The 13,812-nt window shown below is 37.0% G+C and overlaps 1 protein-coding gene across 1 annotated transcript in view; it reads right to left on the reverse strand.

Moving 5' to 3' along the window:
- Nucleotides 1-818: 818 nt before the first annotated feature.
- Nucleotides 819-13,812, reverse strand: part of NAF1 (nuclear assembly factor 1 ribonucleoprotein) — a 19,784-nt gene continuing 6,790 nt past the window's right edge. The window contains exons 5-9 of the mRNA XM_009995994.1: nucleotides 10,823-10,905; nucleotides 9,604-9,764; nucleotides 6,333-6,384; nucleotides 3,530-3,635; nucleotides 819-1,231 (exon numbers count right to left, since the gene is read on the reverse strand). Coding sequence (XP_009994296.1) covers nucleotides 819-1,231; nucleotides 3,530-3,635; nucleotides 6,333-6,384; nucleotides 9,604-9,764; nucleotides 10,823-10,905 — 815 coding nt within the window. The remainder of the gene's footprint in view (nucleotides 1,232-3,529; nucleotides 3,636-6,332; nucleotides 6,385-9,603; nucleotides 9,765-10,822; nucleotides 10,906-13,812) is intronic.

A 13,812-nucleotide genomic window follows, 5' to 3' on the forward strand; every position in this document is an offset into this window, starting at 1 on the left:
TCTGCCTGGCCCAATGACTTTTTTGAAAGGCTGACTTACATACTGCATCTATCTATGGGCACTTCTGCACTAGGAGTAAGGACAAGCTGGAGGAGTTAGACTGTTTTTTTAATTTCCCCATACCATAAATTTTTACATCCTACAATTAACTGAAAAACATCAAATCAGTAAGTTCATCTTCTATAGCTACTGTAGGATACTTAATCCAACAAAGCAATTCAGCTACAGGTCCAAATTTTGACCTAGTTACTTAAAAAAAGACCATCTAGCTGCAGTCTTTCAGTTAATAGGAAATTAATATTAAAAGTTGGATAACAGGACTTTATACCTTATAAAAATACTGGCAAAGCTAGCTTAAAAATTAGGTGTCCTATTTTTTTATTTCCATTCAAGTAGATTTCAAAATCTGCAGAAACTGAGAAAAATGGTTTAGCGTAGCAATATACAAACACTACAAATATTAAAATACTAGGTATGCAACACATCCTCATGACTACGAGAGGGTACTTACATAAACTCTTAAATTTATTTAAAAACTGACTTTCACCACTACGTACCAGTTTCCAATAAGTTTTATCATCTAAAATTATCAGATATTATAAAAATAAGCCATTGTTTAACATTCAGTTATTTTTATGATAGTTTTATTTTTTGAAATAGAAAACATATAGAAAACAATAGCTTCCTATGTACGTCCCACAAAGCTTCAAACTCTGCATTTGCTCTATTGTCGCAGAAAAATGAAGCAGTTCCAAAATAAGGAAATGCAGTCTTGGCAGCCTGTTCCTCTTCTCCTCAAACTCCATATTCATGGAAACTTAATAAGGCCTGAACTGTGAAGGATGGCTATCTGGAGGAGGTGGAGGAGGAGGTGGTGGAGGTGGTAAAAATGGGTATGAGTTGTACATGTTTGGGCCTGTCCACATCATATTCATATTTGAAGGCGGAAGGTGGAATTGATGCACGTCATTAACAGAACCAAAAACTGGAGAAGGAAAGGGATACTGTTGCATCACTGCATTTTCTTTTCTGTGAGCTTGTGGAAATACTGGAGTTTCCTGATGTACTCTGTCTGAAGAGTAGAGATGTGGAGGTTTTACTTGTGGTTTCAAAAAACCCAGAGGGCCTGATGAAGGAGGAAATGGAGCCCTGGAGAACCCTCTGCCACGGTATCCCCTTGAATAACTTGAAGCAGGTTGTTGCATTGACTGATTAAATCCTTTGTTCTCACCTTAAAAACACAACAACAAAATTAAAAACCACACAGTTTTAATATTATTTTGGAAATACTAAGTTTAGTCCTTAACAATCTTTCAAGATGAAGTTGAGGAAACTTGAAGAGTAAGCTTATCAACAAATAATACCAACAAATAATACATAAACAACAAAATACCACTGGCAAGTGTATTGCTTAGTAACATCTTGATTTATTAGAGTAATATAGAAAGAATAATCCCAAGAGTTGCAAATTCAGTCATAAAAAAAGAAAAAAAAAGGATTTCAGTTTTTTCCCTCCAGGCATTTTAATTTGTATTAATGATTCACAGGAACTCTCAAACTCTTTAAGTATTTTGGAAACTTTAGTTTAAAACAAGATTTAAAAGCAAAACATTTCAAAACTGAAGATAACACTGCATTACACTAAAGTGGCATACAGCTTTTAGACTTGAGTTGATATTATAGTACAGATATGGAACACTAGGAATTATTCAAACTGAAATTAATAAAATTAACTTACTCAAAAAAAGTTTGTACCTTTAGTCAATTAATTTTCAGCATTCATCTTTCAGAGACAAGTTTTTCCCTGTACAGGTCACTTAAATATATGCTTTAAGATTGAAAACAAATCTACTGCCACTTTATAAAAATACCCTTAAAGTATTTATTCGGGTAAGTGCTATAAAATCAAAAGAACCAAAACAGTAAAAATGCTCCAAAGAGCTGCTATGATATTCAAAATGCTATACAATGTAAACTATTAGGTGATCACCAAAGGATTTTAGGGATAGAAGCAAAGACGTTATTTAGGGACATAACACCACATAAAGTCAATGAACTTCAAGAACCTGTGTGACCTAACCCTTGGTTCATGACTACACAAACATTTTCACCTTTGAAAAGCTTGAGTTTGGAAAGGTAGTTTGATATCAAAATTGCTCATTTTCGTGGGGGACCAGGACTTAGACTCCTCTCACACATGCAGTCCTCCTAGAAGCACTGAAGTGAAAGTACTTGATTTGAGTGTTTTTGTTCTTTCTTCTCCTATCAAAGACTATAACAAGGCAATTTTAATATATTTTTTTATGAAGATGCAACCAAGCAAAACTCCAGCTGAGACTGAATTCGTGCCTCAATTTGCCAGATATCCTTGTTACTAAGTTTCACAGCCAAACTATGCACGCTGTGAATTCATACCATGTTATTTACAGAAAAATGTCAAATCATAACTGTACTCCCTTGACAGACTGAAACAGTTCCTCCCATTGTTTTCTCAGTTATGGAACACAGCTCAGGAACAGCCTCAGCCAGTCCTAGGGAAAGGCAGGTCTGCTTTAAGCAGGCTTTACAAAGGAAGAGTAGTAAACTCAAGGAGGGAGTCAGTCCAAGAAGATCCATGTGGGGAAGCACTGTGCAGCAGATGGCTGAAGCAAACTCATATTTAAGCAGGAGAAGAGGAAGAATGGAGGGTGTAAGAGTCAGTAGTACTTAAAGGGAGTGGTACAAAAAGCATGTAACAGAACCAGACCACCGAGAACAGAGACAAAGGGATGCAATTTTAATTACTCAACAAAATGGCACACGAAAAGCAAAAAGTTTTGTCAATAGAGAAGCATAAGACACACAGGACAACCTGGTTACCGCAAACAGAGCACACCTGTAAACATACACCTAGAACAGAACTGTCAACAGCAAGACAAAGGCACATGAAGAAGGCTGTGTAGATAACGAAAAACTATATAGTTTATATTACTATAGGTTTGTGTATCTAATTATAGTGTTAGGTAGACAGAGGTTTTCAATAGGGTACACAAGTAGCAGTTATTTTAAAGGAGTATTTATATGCACTGGGTGAGGAAGAGAAATAAGTTACCCTTTTAAGACTTGTACCTTCTCCCTGATAATAAAAAAACATGTTTCCAAAAATCACGTCTTTCCTCTATCTTATCCCTGCACTTAAAGGCTTAAACTAAACTTGGGCCCCAGTAACTCCTGCAATAAGCAAGCTCTAAATTCCAAAAGGTGGCATCTGTTCTATATCCTCACTGTGTGTCAGCTGACACTTTCTCAAGAGGCTCTGACTCTCCTCTGACAACTGTCCTGCTCCTATATGACTTCCCTTGCAGTTTAATGGAAAATCCTTCATTTCCCTTTTTCAAAAAATAAGGAATGTAGTGACAAGTTCACAACTTCAACTTTGAAAAGAACTGATATGCTGATTAACTGTATAAAAGCTCAATTATTAAGATAATATTATGCAATTCAAACTCAGTTTAACAAACAGAAGTATTCACCCATAGCATTCACTCACTTGATGCATTTGTTTCTGATCTGAGTTTCTTCTTTCCTTGATTTTGAGGCTTCTTTTTCTTTTGTTTTGCCTCTCTTTCTTTTTCATCATCACTGAAATCCAAGGCCTGGTTTAAAAAAAAAGATAACAAAACCATATAAAGACTGCACAAAGAATTTCAGTTGTAGTAAAAAATAATTTAGAACACAATCCAACCTGCAGTCAGCTTAGAAGACTATTAAAGCTGCACTTTCTTATTTTGAATTCAAAGAGCCACCACATGTTCAGCTGGCTTCTCAATGCAATCAAGAACTTAACACTTCATAAATTTGTCTTAAAACAATTATACAATTATTAGTTATTTCTTCTAATTTTCCTTAAAACAGCAACATGCAGGCAATGAACACACATTTTTCATTGCCTAGATGCAAGGAAAAAAAAACAATTCCACAACATACAAAAGATCTGAGCACTCTCAAATAATTTTTCAAGTGTATCTTGCACAGCTTTTTGCCAAAAAACAACAGCAAAGACTTTAAGAGCATGTAGGTAATTCAACGGCAAGTCTACCAAGGGTTCTATTTCACTCTTCCCTAGAAGAAACACTTATAGACATGGAATTTACCTGGTTCTTAGCAAAGCCAAGAGGAAAATATCAATACAGCAGTAGCCATGGAAATTTCTGAGGGAGCTGGCTAGTTATTTCCAAGAAAAAAACTTCTAAAGCCAAACTGCAAACTAAGCAAATTAAGATATAGATTTTTATAAAATTATTTGGTAACCGATACTTAACCCAGGACAGTTGAACTACATTAAAAATTGCTCCAGTTTAAGTTAGAATTTTCTGTAGCATATTTAGTAACACTTGTTCCCATTAAACTTGCAATAGAAATGTTATTCTGAAGTAATTTCCAGCTTTGGAGAATATTGCCATTTTCAAGAGACTCAATGCCACTACAACATTTTCTTACTACTACATGAAGTTTTGCTACCTTTAGAATCCCAGCCTGGCAACAGCAAAGTAATCTGTCAGTGCAGTAAGTTCCTTGAAAAATAGCTCCCTTATATGACTTAAAAGGGTAGGGTTTGTTCCTCCTTCTCCCAATTGTGAAAGGAAGGTGTTTGCTTCTTACTGATGTATTGGTACAACATATGACGAACACGCACCTCAAAACACTGTACTAAAAGAGCCACAAAAGTTAATTCTGAATCCAACTATCTCTCCTCTTCTACAACACTTGATTACTCAAAAAAAGCCACATGGACATACAAGACCATAATAAAATATTTCACTAACTTCTGCTTTTTCTAAGGGCTTCCATATGCCACCTCTAGTAGAACAGTAATAGCAAACAATAGGTACCTTCTATTGCTAGCTGATTTTCATGCAACATTCCATAAAAGCCACCTCCCAGAGAAATCAGTTATCTCCACCTGCTATCCTTGCAGGAAACAGATCACAGTCATCCTATGACCCCAAAGACAAAGCCAAGAGAGATTGTATTGCTGAGTCTACAGCTAAACTGGACTAATTAGAAGCCTGCCAGAAAAGGAACACTTACCATACATCCTAAATTATAAATACCTAACATTGATTAATTTAATATTCATACAAAAATACAGCTTCGCAGTATCACAAAAATAACTGACTCCAGCAATTCCACACAGTTTACCACAGGAGCTACTCAGAAAAGTTACAGAATCACCTGCCAGCTGAGGGATCTAAAAGCATATGGCTGTAAGAGACAATTTCAAGCATCAGTAGCATAAAATTTAATCTGCAACCTTGTCAACAGCTATTACCTGTACAGCAAAAGCCACTTTCTATCAGCTCATCAGCTGTCACAGATTGATACCTTAGTGTAAATTCTAATCACTAGAACTATCCAAAGATGATTCTAATTAAGTATTACAAGATGTTAGATGTGGCGTTTTCTCCAAAACAGAGCACATAGTGTTGACACCACGAAGTCAGAATAACCATGGCAGCCACGGTTTTATATAAAGCAAACAAGTTTGCCCATCCTTAATATCACCAATTTAAGCTTCCTTCTATCCTTCCTACAGTGAAGTATAGCAAACGTAAAGTTCCCCCTTGTAGTTCCAGATTCTAAGCTGAAGGTAACAGTATCATAATTAAAATTAAGAAATATCAATAAAAAATAAATACCAACTTTGGAAAACACATCTAATCTATATCTGCAGAAGACTTGACTGCTTGACTTGTACTTTGCCAAACTGCAGTTACTCGGGAACCTACAAATTCCAAGTATACACTTACAAGCTCATCTCTTGAACAGCTTTAAAATATGACTAAAATAAAAAACAGCTCACCATTAGCCAATGAGCATATTTTGTATCATCACTAAAAAATTTTTCAAAGAAAGCTTAGACTAGCCAAACGTTTCTAAGTTTACACTGTCTTTCAAAGTTCTACTGATCACATTCCTGAAGCTGCAGTGAAAGAACAGCAAGGACAAAGTCCCCTAGCAGAAGCGTAACTAGTAGGCAAGGTAAAAGCACTGCTACTTAAAGTTGAACGTTCAGGTTGCCACCCATATTCAGGAAGGACTAGAGTAACTGAAGATAAATACATTTTTCCAATCACAAAAATCAATTAGAAAATGACAGCTACTGCTCCCTACACTGATTGAGTCTTCTCCAAGAAAAGCATGACCTTATTTTCAATGAACAAGAGAGCTACAGCCAACTCTTGTCTTGAGTAAAAAAATAAGCTTGCCAATTAGTTAATCCACAAAGAACTTTTCCTACATGTTTCTTTTGCAATTATAAAAAAAAAAACAGCATCAAAAACTATAGTTACTTCAGGTGGTGGTTCTTGGTCATTCTTCCAAGATGCATCTGAGCCTTTTTCCCTAAAAGAAAAAACACAAACCACCACAAATTAGTCAATTAAGATGAAGGAGGATGGTATAACAGGGCCATGAAACATGTAATTGAATTTTCACAGTAGTAATATATTACAGGTTAGAAATAAATTGCAAGTACTGTAGTAAATAAGGCAACACTTTCTTCCAAGTATCAGATGTCCTACACTGGGAGCTGTCAGTTTTGAAACAACTATTTGATTTTTTAATCTTACTAAGTCAACAGTAACATATAGCAAAGTCTCAAATTGACAGATACGTGTTACCTGAAAAATCTTCGTACTTTGAGTGAAGACTGACCATTTCACTCAGCTAATATCAAGCTTTGGTCAATAGTCTCTCAGTGCATCCTTTTGAACCTAAGTTGTTTTGAACCTGCATTGAGAAAGCTCAGCTGACTACTAAGTAGTCACAAGTTTTCTTATTCTTCTGGTTTCAGAATACATGTCTTCAGTTAAAAAGGACAATGAACTAGTCTAGTAGGATACATGCTATAAGAATAACTATAGTGGAGTGAATCTGGAACAAGAAGAACCTCTAAGCTTTGCTTATACTTCTATTAATACAGTGTTACCTAGATAATTAGGTTTCATCTTCTATTTTAAGGATAAAATTAGTAAGTAAAAGACATTTAAAAAATCATATGGTTGAAAAGCACCAAAACTAATTTGAAGTGCCATAATTTATTTTACCCACCACTTCAAGAACTTCACTAAAAATCAAGTAGTTTCTTTGATGAGCAACAAATTTGTCCAACAAATTTAATTTATGCTGGTACACTACGTGGAAGGTTTTTTCACACTGCTCACAAATTTATTTTGGTCTAAAATGTCAAACCACAAACCTTAGGAGACAAACAATATAAAATATGCAATACTGAAAATTCTTACTTGCAAAACAGAACCATATAGTTAAAAATAGTGTGTACAACATGAATAGTCTTCAATCAGTGCTCTAATAACCAACGGGGGGGCTTTTTATCTATACATAAACTCAGCAGCAATCAAGCAACAATAGTTACATTAAAGTACATAGCACTGCAACTCCGTACAATGCAAGAAGATTGCCTGCCAGATTTCACAAAAAGCTTCAAAGTTTCAGTTTCTTTCAGATATAAATCTTAATTCCCCTCTTTTCCAAAAGTAACATCACAGTTTTGAGTAGTTCTAAAACTTCACAGCTCTAATACTCCACAAGCTGGCCTGCATAGTCAAACTACAAAAACCAGCGTCAAACTTGCAATATGCTAAGGTCCAAAAGCTTTTTCGTGAAGCACTGACCACAGCTCAGCCCTTTTACTAGCCATCTCATTTTTTTCCTTTATGTAGAAGCACAAATCAGAAATTGAAATTTATCCTTTCTCAGTGACACCTACTTCATGCAAAGGCAGCTCCAACTAATAGTACCAATTGCCTCACAAAAGCTTAAGAACCTTTACTAACAAAACCTAAAAAAAAAAAAATACTGCTTAAGCAAAACATAACCTAGACTCATAATTGTTTTGGTTGAAAAAGACCTTTAAGAGAATCAAGTCCAACTGTTAACCCAGCACTGCCAAGTCCACCACTGAACAACATCCCTAAGTACTACAACTACACATCTTTTAAATATTCCCAGGGATACTGACTCCACCACTTCTCTGGGTAGCCTATTCCAGTGCCTGACAACTCTTTCAGTAAAGAATTTTTTTCTTAATATCCAATCTAAGCCTCCTCTGGGAAATCACAGTTTGTCAGATTACACAGGTGTTGACACTGCTCATTTTAATGCAGGGCAAGAAACAATGTCTGATGCACTGTTCAGTTGCACTGGTAATGAAAGTGTAAAACATCTTACCTAGCACTCAATTTTGTACCACATATAACAGTGAGGTACTATCAAAAGACAAATAGTTCCCAAAACTAATTGCAAAGCATGTAACAAACTAAAACATGAGTCTCATGTCTCAGATGCCAAGTCCAGCACACAATTATTGATGCACTAAGCAGATGACTAAAGTATGTGCAGTTACTGTACTAAGTAACAAAGGTTAATGGCACAAATCCAAGATCAGATGACAACAAAATGCTGCAGAATAAACTAAACAAGCAACAGGTTTATGGTTGGACTCCGTGATCTCAGACGTCCTTTCCAGCCATGACTATTCTGTGATTCTGTAACAGAGTGAGAAAGGGATCTATTTGAAAAAAATGTATTTTTTTCTTCCAGAGAAATGAAAAAGAGAGGGGGTGGAAGAAACCATAAGCAGGCCTAGTCACACACACACGAGTAAAGAAAAAATTTATTCAGTGCGAATAGTGGCAGAGTTTCAATTAACGAAGACATCAATATTACTGGGTATAGTCAGAAAAAAACTTGCAAGTCAGATGAGAACTAATACAAATAGAGATGACATTGCTTGTATGACAAAGGACTTGTTTAACCTATAGCTATTTCAGACAACTATTCATCAATAATAGAACACTAGCATCTAGCAGTCATTTATTATGCTTTATTTTTTATTCCATACTTTTCAGTACACTTCCTTTTAAATAGCAAAAAGGTTCTATTCATACATGCTACTTTCCTCAGTGAGACTAGGATACAAAAACACTACTGAGAAGCTTCTGAACATCAATCTACATTGTCACCCAAATCTCTCTCCTCCTCCAAATTCACAGTAGGTAATCTTAAGGTAGAATTGTTATTCTGCAACTGAAAAAGATTTACTGATCATTAAGTTTCGGTTCTGGCCCTGTAATATGAAATTAAAATAGTAAAAACAAACTTGCCCAGAACTCAAAGAGGTTTATTATACATTACGAAACTAAACAAGAATCTGAAGAACAATAAAATATGCAAAATTCAGCTTGTAAACCCTGTGTGTGTGTCTGCAAGGATGTGGGGGAAGCAAGAATCCATTTTTTCTGATTATGATATTTTATGTAATACAGCAACGTGAAAAGAAAACAATACATTAAACTGAATAATAAGCTACTAAACTTCAGTAATTATAACACTTTAGAAGCTTGTAGTTTACAGCTACTCTGTACTGTTTTGAAAGGCAAAACAGTACAACCTTGTTATTACAACACAGTTCAGAATAACTAAAAAAAGCTAGTGTCAAGCTTAGTCCTACAGTTTCTCGCTCAAGGCTCAACTTTTATCCAGTACTTTTATCTATATTAAAATACATTATAACCAGATGAGAAAATAAGTTAGACTCACTGTTTCAGCTTCTCTGCAAATATATACTGTGTGAAGTCCTCCACCGACGGAGCAAAATACATGCTATCCTGCACATTAATACCTTTTGCCTTGATATGCTCAGAGCTGTTAAATCTTAACACATAAAAGGGATGTAAAACAGGACCAAATATTTCAAATATCTGAAACACAAACAAAATTAAAATGTTTAAATAAACAATCAGAAGTAGATAGCTAATTTCACTGTAGACAACCATGAAGCTTTAGGATGCTTTGTATTCAAGAAGTTTGATGTGTTTCCTAAACACAACATCAAATAAAATCACTTTCATGCTTGAGTTTTATTACCACAATTGCTTGACAGTATATATCCCCAGCTACTGGTTAAGTCACAATGTGGAAAAGTTCTCTCAAATGCTGATGCTTGTTTGTCCACCTAACTGCTTTGTTTTCACTGTCAGCTTCTTCTACTTTAGTAATACTTCCTTTCGCCAAATCCTTATTCTTCCTATTCTTCTCCATTATGCTTTCCAAAGTCCTGTATCTCCTGATAATCTAATCCTCAAAGTTAATTTTTACAAGACCCTTTACATCACTTCCCCTGTCTGTTCCCCAGCTGCATTGAGAGCAGAGAATTTTGACTTGTACAAAACATCTGCAATTCCAGACTGAGTTTTTTTGTTTCATTCTCATCTAGCATTCAAAGATATTACAGCAGTAACCATTCTAAATGCCTTTTCCCCAGAAAACATACAAAATTCAATACAACACTGTTGTCAGAAAACATTCTTCATTACACTTGCATGAAGTACACACTGGTCTTAAACTGGAACCGTAGAATATAGATATGAAAATATTCCTCATTTTTCCTGAAACTTGACTCTTAATATCATCAGTCTTTGCCCCCAACTCCAGGCAATAAAAGTGCACAGCCTGTTATTTGAGACATCACACATCCAAAAGTATCCTCTCCCTCTCCACAAGCACTCTCATAAAATAGGACAAACTCATCACACACATTTTTGTTCTGTAAGGATACAGTGAATTTCAGGTTAGGAATTCTTGAGATTAAAAAGACAGGTAACTACAGCAAGTCAAAAGCACAAAGAAAAACTACATACCTATAAAACTTCCTCTTTCATTAAGCTGACATTCAACACTACCCATTGGAACATTAAAAAATACTTAGAATTTCTTATTAGAATAACAGGGGTTTATGTTGTTTATGTTTTACACAAACCTTTCCTGCTGCTTGCCGATCTTCTTTAAAAATTATGCTTTCCTCATTTACTGGAGGTAGGCCTCTCAGTGATTCAACTATTACTAAAATGGAAAAAAAAAATAATCTATTACAACTTTGTTTCAACAGCAGTTTGTAGTTAATTGCAGTGAAACTTACCAAACACCATCACTATTTGTTTACCAAAGTTCATAGAGCTTCACCTGAAAATTCCTAAACACACAAAAAACTACTTACAATCATACATCCCTTCTCCAGCCATATGCAAGTGGTAAGATTTATATTTGCTTACATAATTATTGTTCTCAAGGGTGGAAAAGAAAAGGATACCACAGGAGATTGCCTTATCAAGGAGAGCCTACTGATGAAGCAAGCATTCTTACTCCAGCTCCAGAAGGCATCATGTTCACAGGCTCTTGTCCTGGTGGGGGATTTCAACCCCAACATCTGCTGGAAAACTCACAGCAAGCTGTAGGCAATCTAGGAGACTGCTGGAGTGCCTTGAGGATAACCTCTTAATAGGAAGGAAATAGACGGCCCTACCTGAGGGGATGTGACACTGGACCTGATGGTCAACAACGCAGGTGAGCCCATCAGGGATTGGAGGCAGCCTGGGCTGCATTGATCACACACTGGTGGAATCCTAAAGGATATGAGTCAGAGGAGGAGTCTACACTACTCCTACAGGCCTTGAATTTTAGGAAAGCAAAGTTCCACCTTTTCAAGGATTTATTTAATCAGTAGGACTCCCTGGAAAACAGTTCTCAGGGACAAGGAAGCAGAACAGAATTGGCAGATACTTGAGGATGTTTTTCACAGAACACAAGTACTCTCAATCCCCATGTGCAATAAATCAATTAAGGAAGGGAAGAGACCAGCATGGCTGAGTCAAGTCCTGCTGGCCAAAAAAAGGTATACAGGTATATCAATCAGAAAGGCAAGGTTAAAAAAGCATTCCCCCTTGATAAGCAAGGATGGCAAACTAGTATCAACAGATGAGGAGAAGGCTGAGGTTCTCAATGACATTATCTTGGTCTTCACACGCTACCTCTCTCCTCACACCTCCCAAATTAAAGGACCTCAATACAGGGACAAGGTGGAGGAAGTACCTCCCACTGTAAATGAAGACAAGGTTCATGATCACCTTAGGAACCTGAATATACATAAGTCTATGGAACCTGATGAGAAGCATCCCAGAGTCCTGAGTGAACTGGCTGATGTAGTTGCCAAGCCACTCTTCATAATATTTGAGAAGTCATGGCAGTCAAGTGAAGTCCCTGGTGACTGAAAAAAGGGCAACCCATTTTTAAAAAGGGTAGAAAGGAGGACTCTGGAAACTACCAGTCTGACAGCCTCACCTCTGTGCCTGAGAAGATCGTGCAACAGATCCTCCTAGCTCTGACCAGGCACATGGAGGACAGGGAGGCAATTTGATAGCCAGCATGGCTTTACTAGGGACAAATCCTGCCTGACCGACCTAGTGGCTTTCTACAATGGAGTGACTGCATCAGTGGACAAGGGAAAACCTACAGATGTCATCTATCTGGACTTCTGCAAGGCCTTTGGCATAGTCCCTGCAACATTCTTCTCTAAGTTGGAAAAATACAGGTTTGATGGGTGGGCTGTTTGGCAGATAAGGAATTGGCTGGATAGTTGCAGAGTAGTGCTCAATGGCTAGATGCCAAGATGGAGCAAGTGGTCTCCCTCAGGGGTCTGTACTGAGGCCAGTGCTGTTTAATATCTACATCAACAATATAGACAGGATCGAGGGAATCCTCATCAAGTTTGCAGATGATACCAAGCTGACAGCTGTGGTCGATATGCCAGAGGGACAGGATATTATCCAGAGAGATCTGGACAAGATAGAGAAGTGGGCCCACGTGAACCTTACGAAGTTCAACAAGGCTAAGTGCAAGGTCCTGCACCTAGGTAAGTTCAATCCTTGTTATTAATACAAACTGGTGGATGATATGATAGAGAGCAGCCCTATGGAAAGGGACTTGGGGATACTAGTGGACAAAAAGCTGAACATGAGCAAACAATGTGTTCTCGTAGCCCAGAAGGCTAATCATATCCTGGGCTTCACAGAAAGAAGTGTGGCCAGCAAGTCAAGGGAGGTGATTCTCTCCCTCTACTCTACTCCCATAAGACCCCATCTGTCATTACTATGAGGGAGATGAAGCACTGGAACAGGTAGCTTAGAGATGTGGTAGAGGCCCCACCCCTGAAGACATTAAAGGTCAGGCTTGACAGGGCTCTGAGCAACCTGACCTAGTTAAAAAAGGTCACTGTGCACTGTAGGGGGGCTGGACAAGATGACCTTTAAGCATCCCTTCCAACCCCACACATTCTATCATTCTATGGGTACAAACCAGAAGTCTCAGATACATGTGTAAGACAGCTGTTGTATTTAACAGGGATGTTTTTTAATTAGCTGCATAGCAGCAATAACCTAGCTTTTTGAGTGCAGATGCTCATGTAATGTCCTCCATTCTTGGTATTCCAAATGAAATTCTCCTTAGAAAACAGAATGGAGATGGCTATTCATTATAGCTTCCCCTAGTAAGTTTTAAAAATAAGACCAAAACACAGAAGATGTCTAGCAGCCCAATCACAGCAGCAATTGGGGTGTCATTTATGTATGCAGATACACTACTGGAAACACATTTCTGCAAACCGATGTCACATAATAGTCTTGTACTACATTTGGGCCTAATCTATGATTAATGATGGCATGCACAGTCAGAACCATCATGTCACTCCAGTAGCTCAAAATATGCTATCTTAACACTTATAAATGGGCACAGGAGTATGTTCTTCCTCCATTAAATACATAATTTGATACACAGCCTACTTAGTTTTTAGGCTTTCCGGATTCAGAGACATAAAAAGGTTATTCCTCACTGAAATCTGAATAGTTTGCGCTCTTCAGTACTTAAAATCTGTTGCTTTGATGTAGAGAAATATCGGTTTTTCCTCTACATTCAGCA

The sequence above is a fragment of the Chaetura pelagica genome, unplaced genomic scaffold, assembly GCF_000747805.2.
Source record: "Chaetura pelagica isolate M959 unplaced genomic scaffold, ChaPel_1.0 scaffold142, whole genome shotgun sequence".
In the NCBI taxonomy this organism is placed as follows: domain Eukaryota; kingdom Metazoa; phylum Chordata; class Aves; order Apodiformes; family Apodidae; genus Chaetura; species Chaetura pelagica.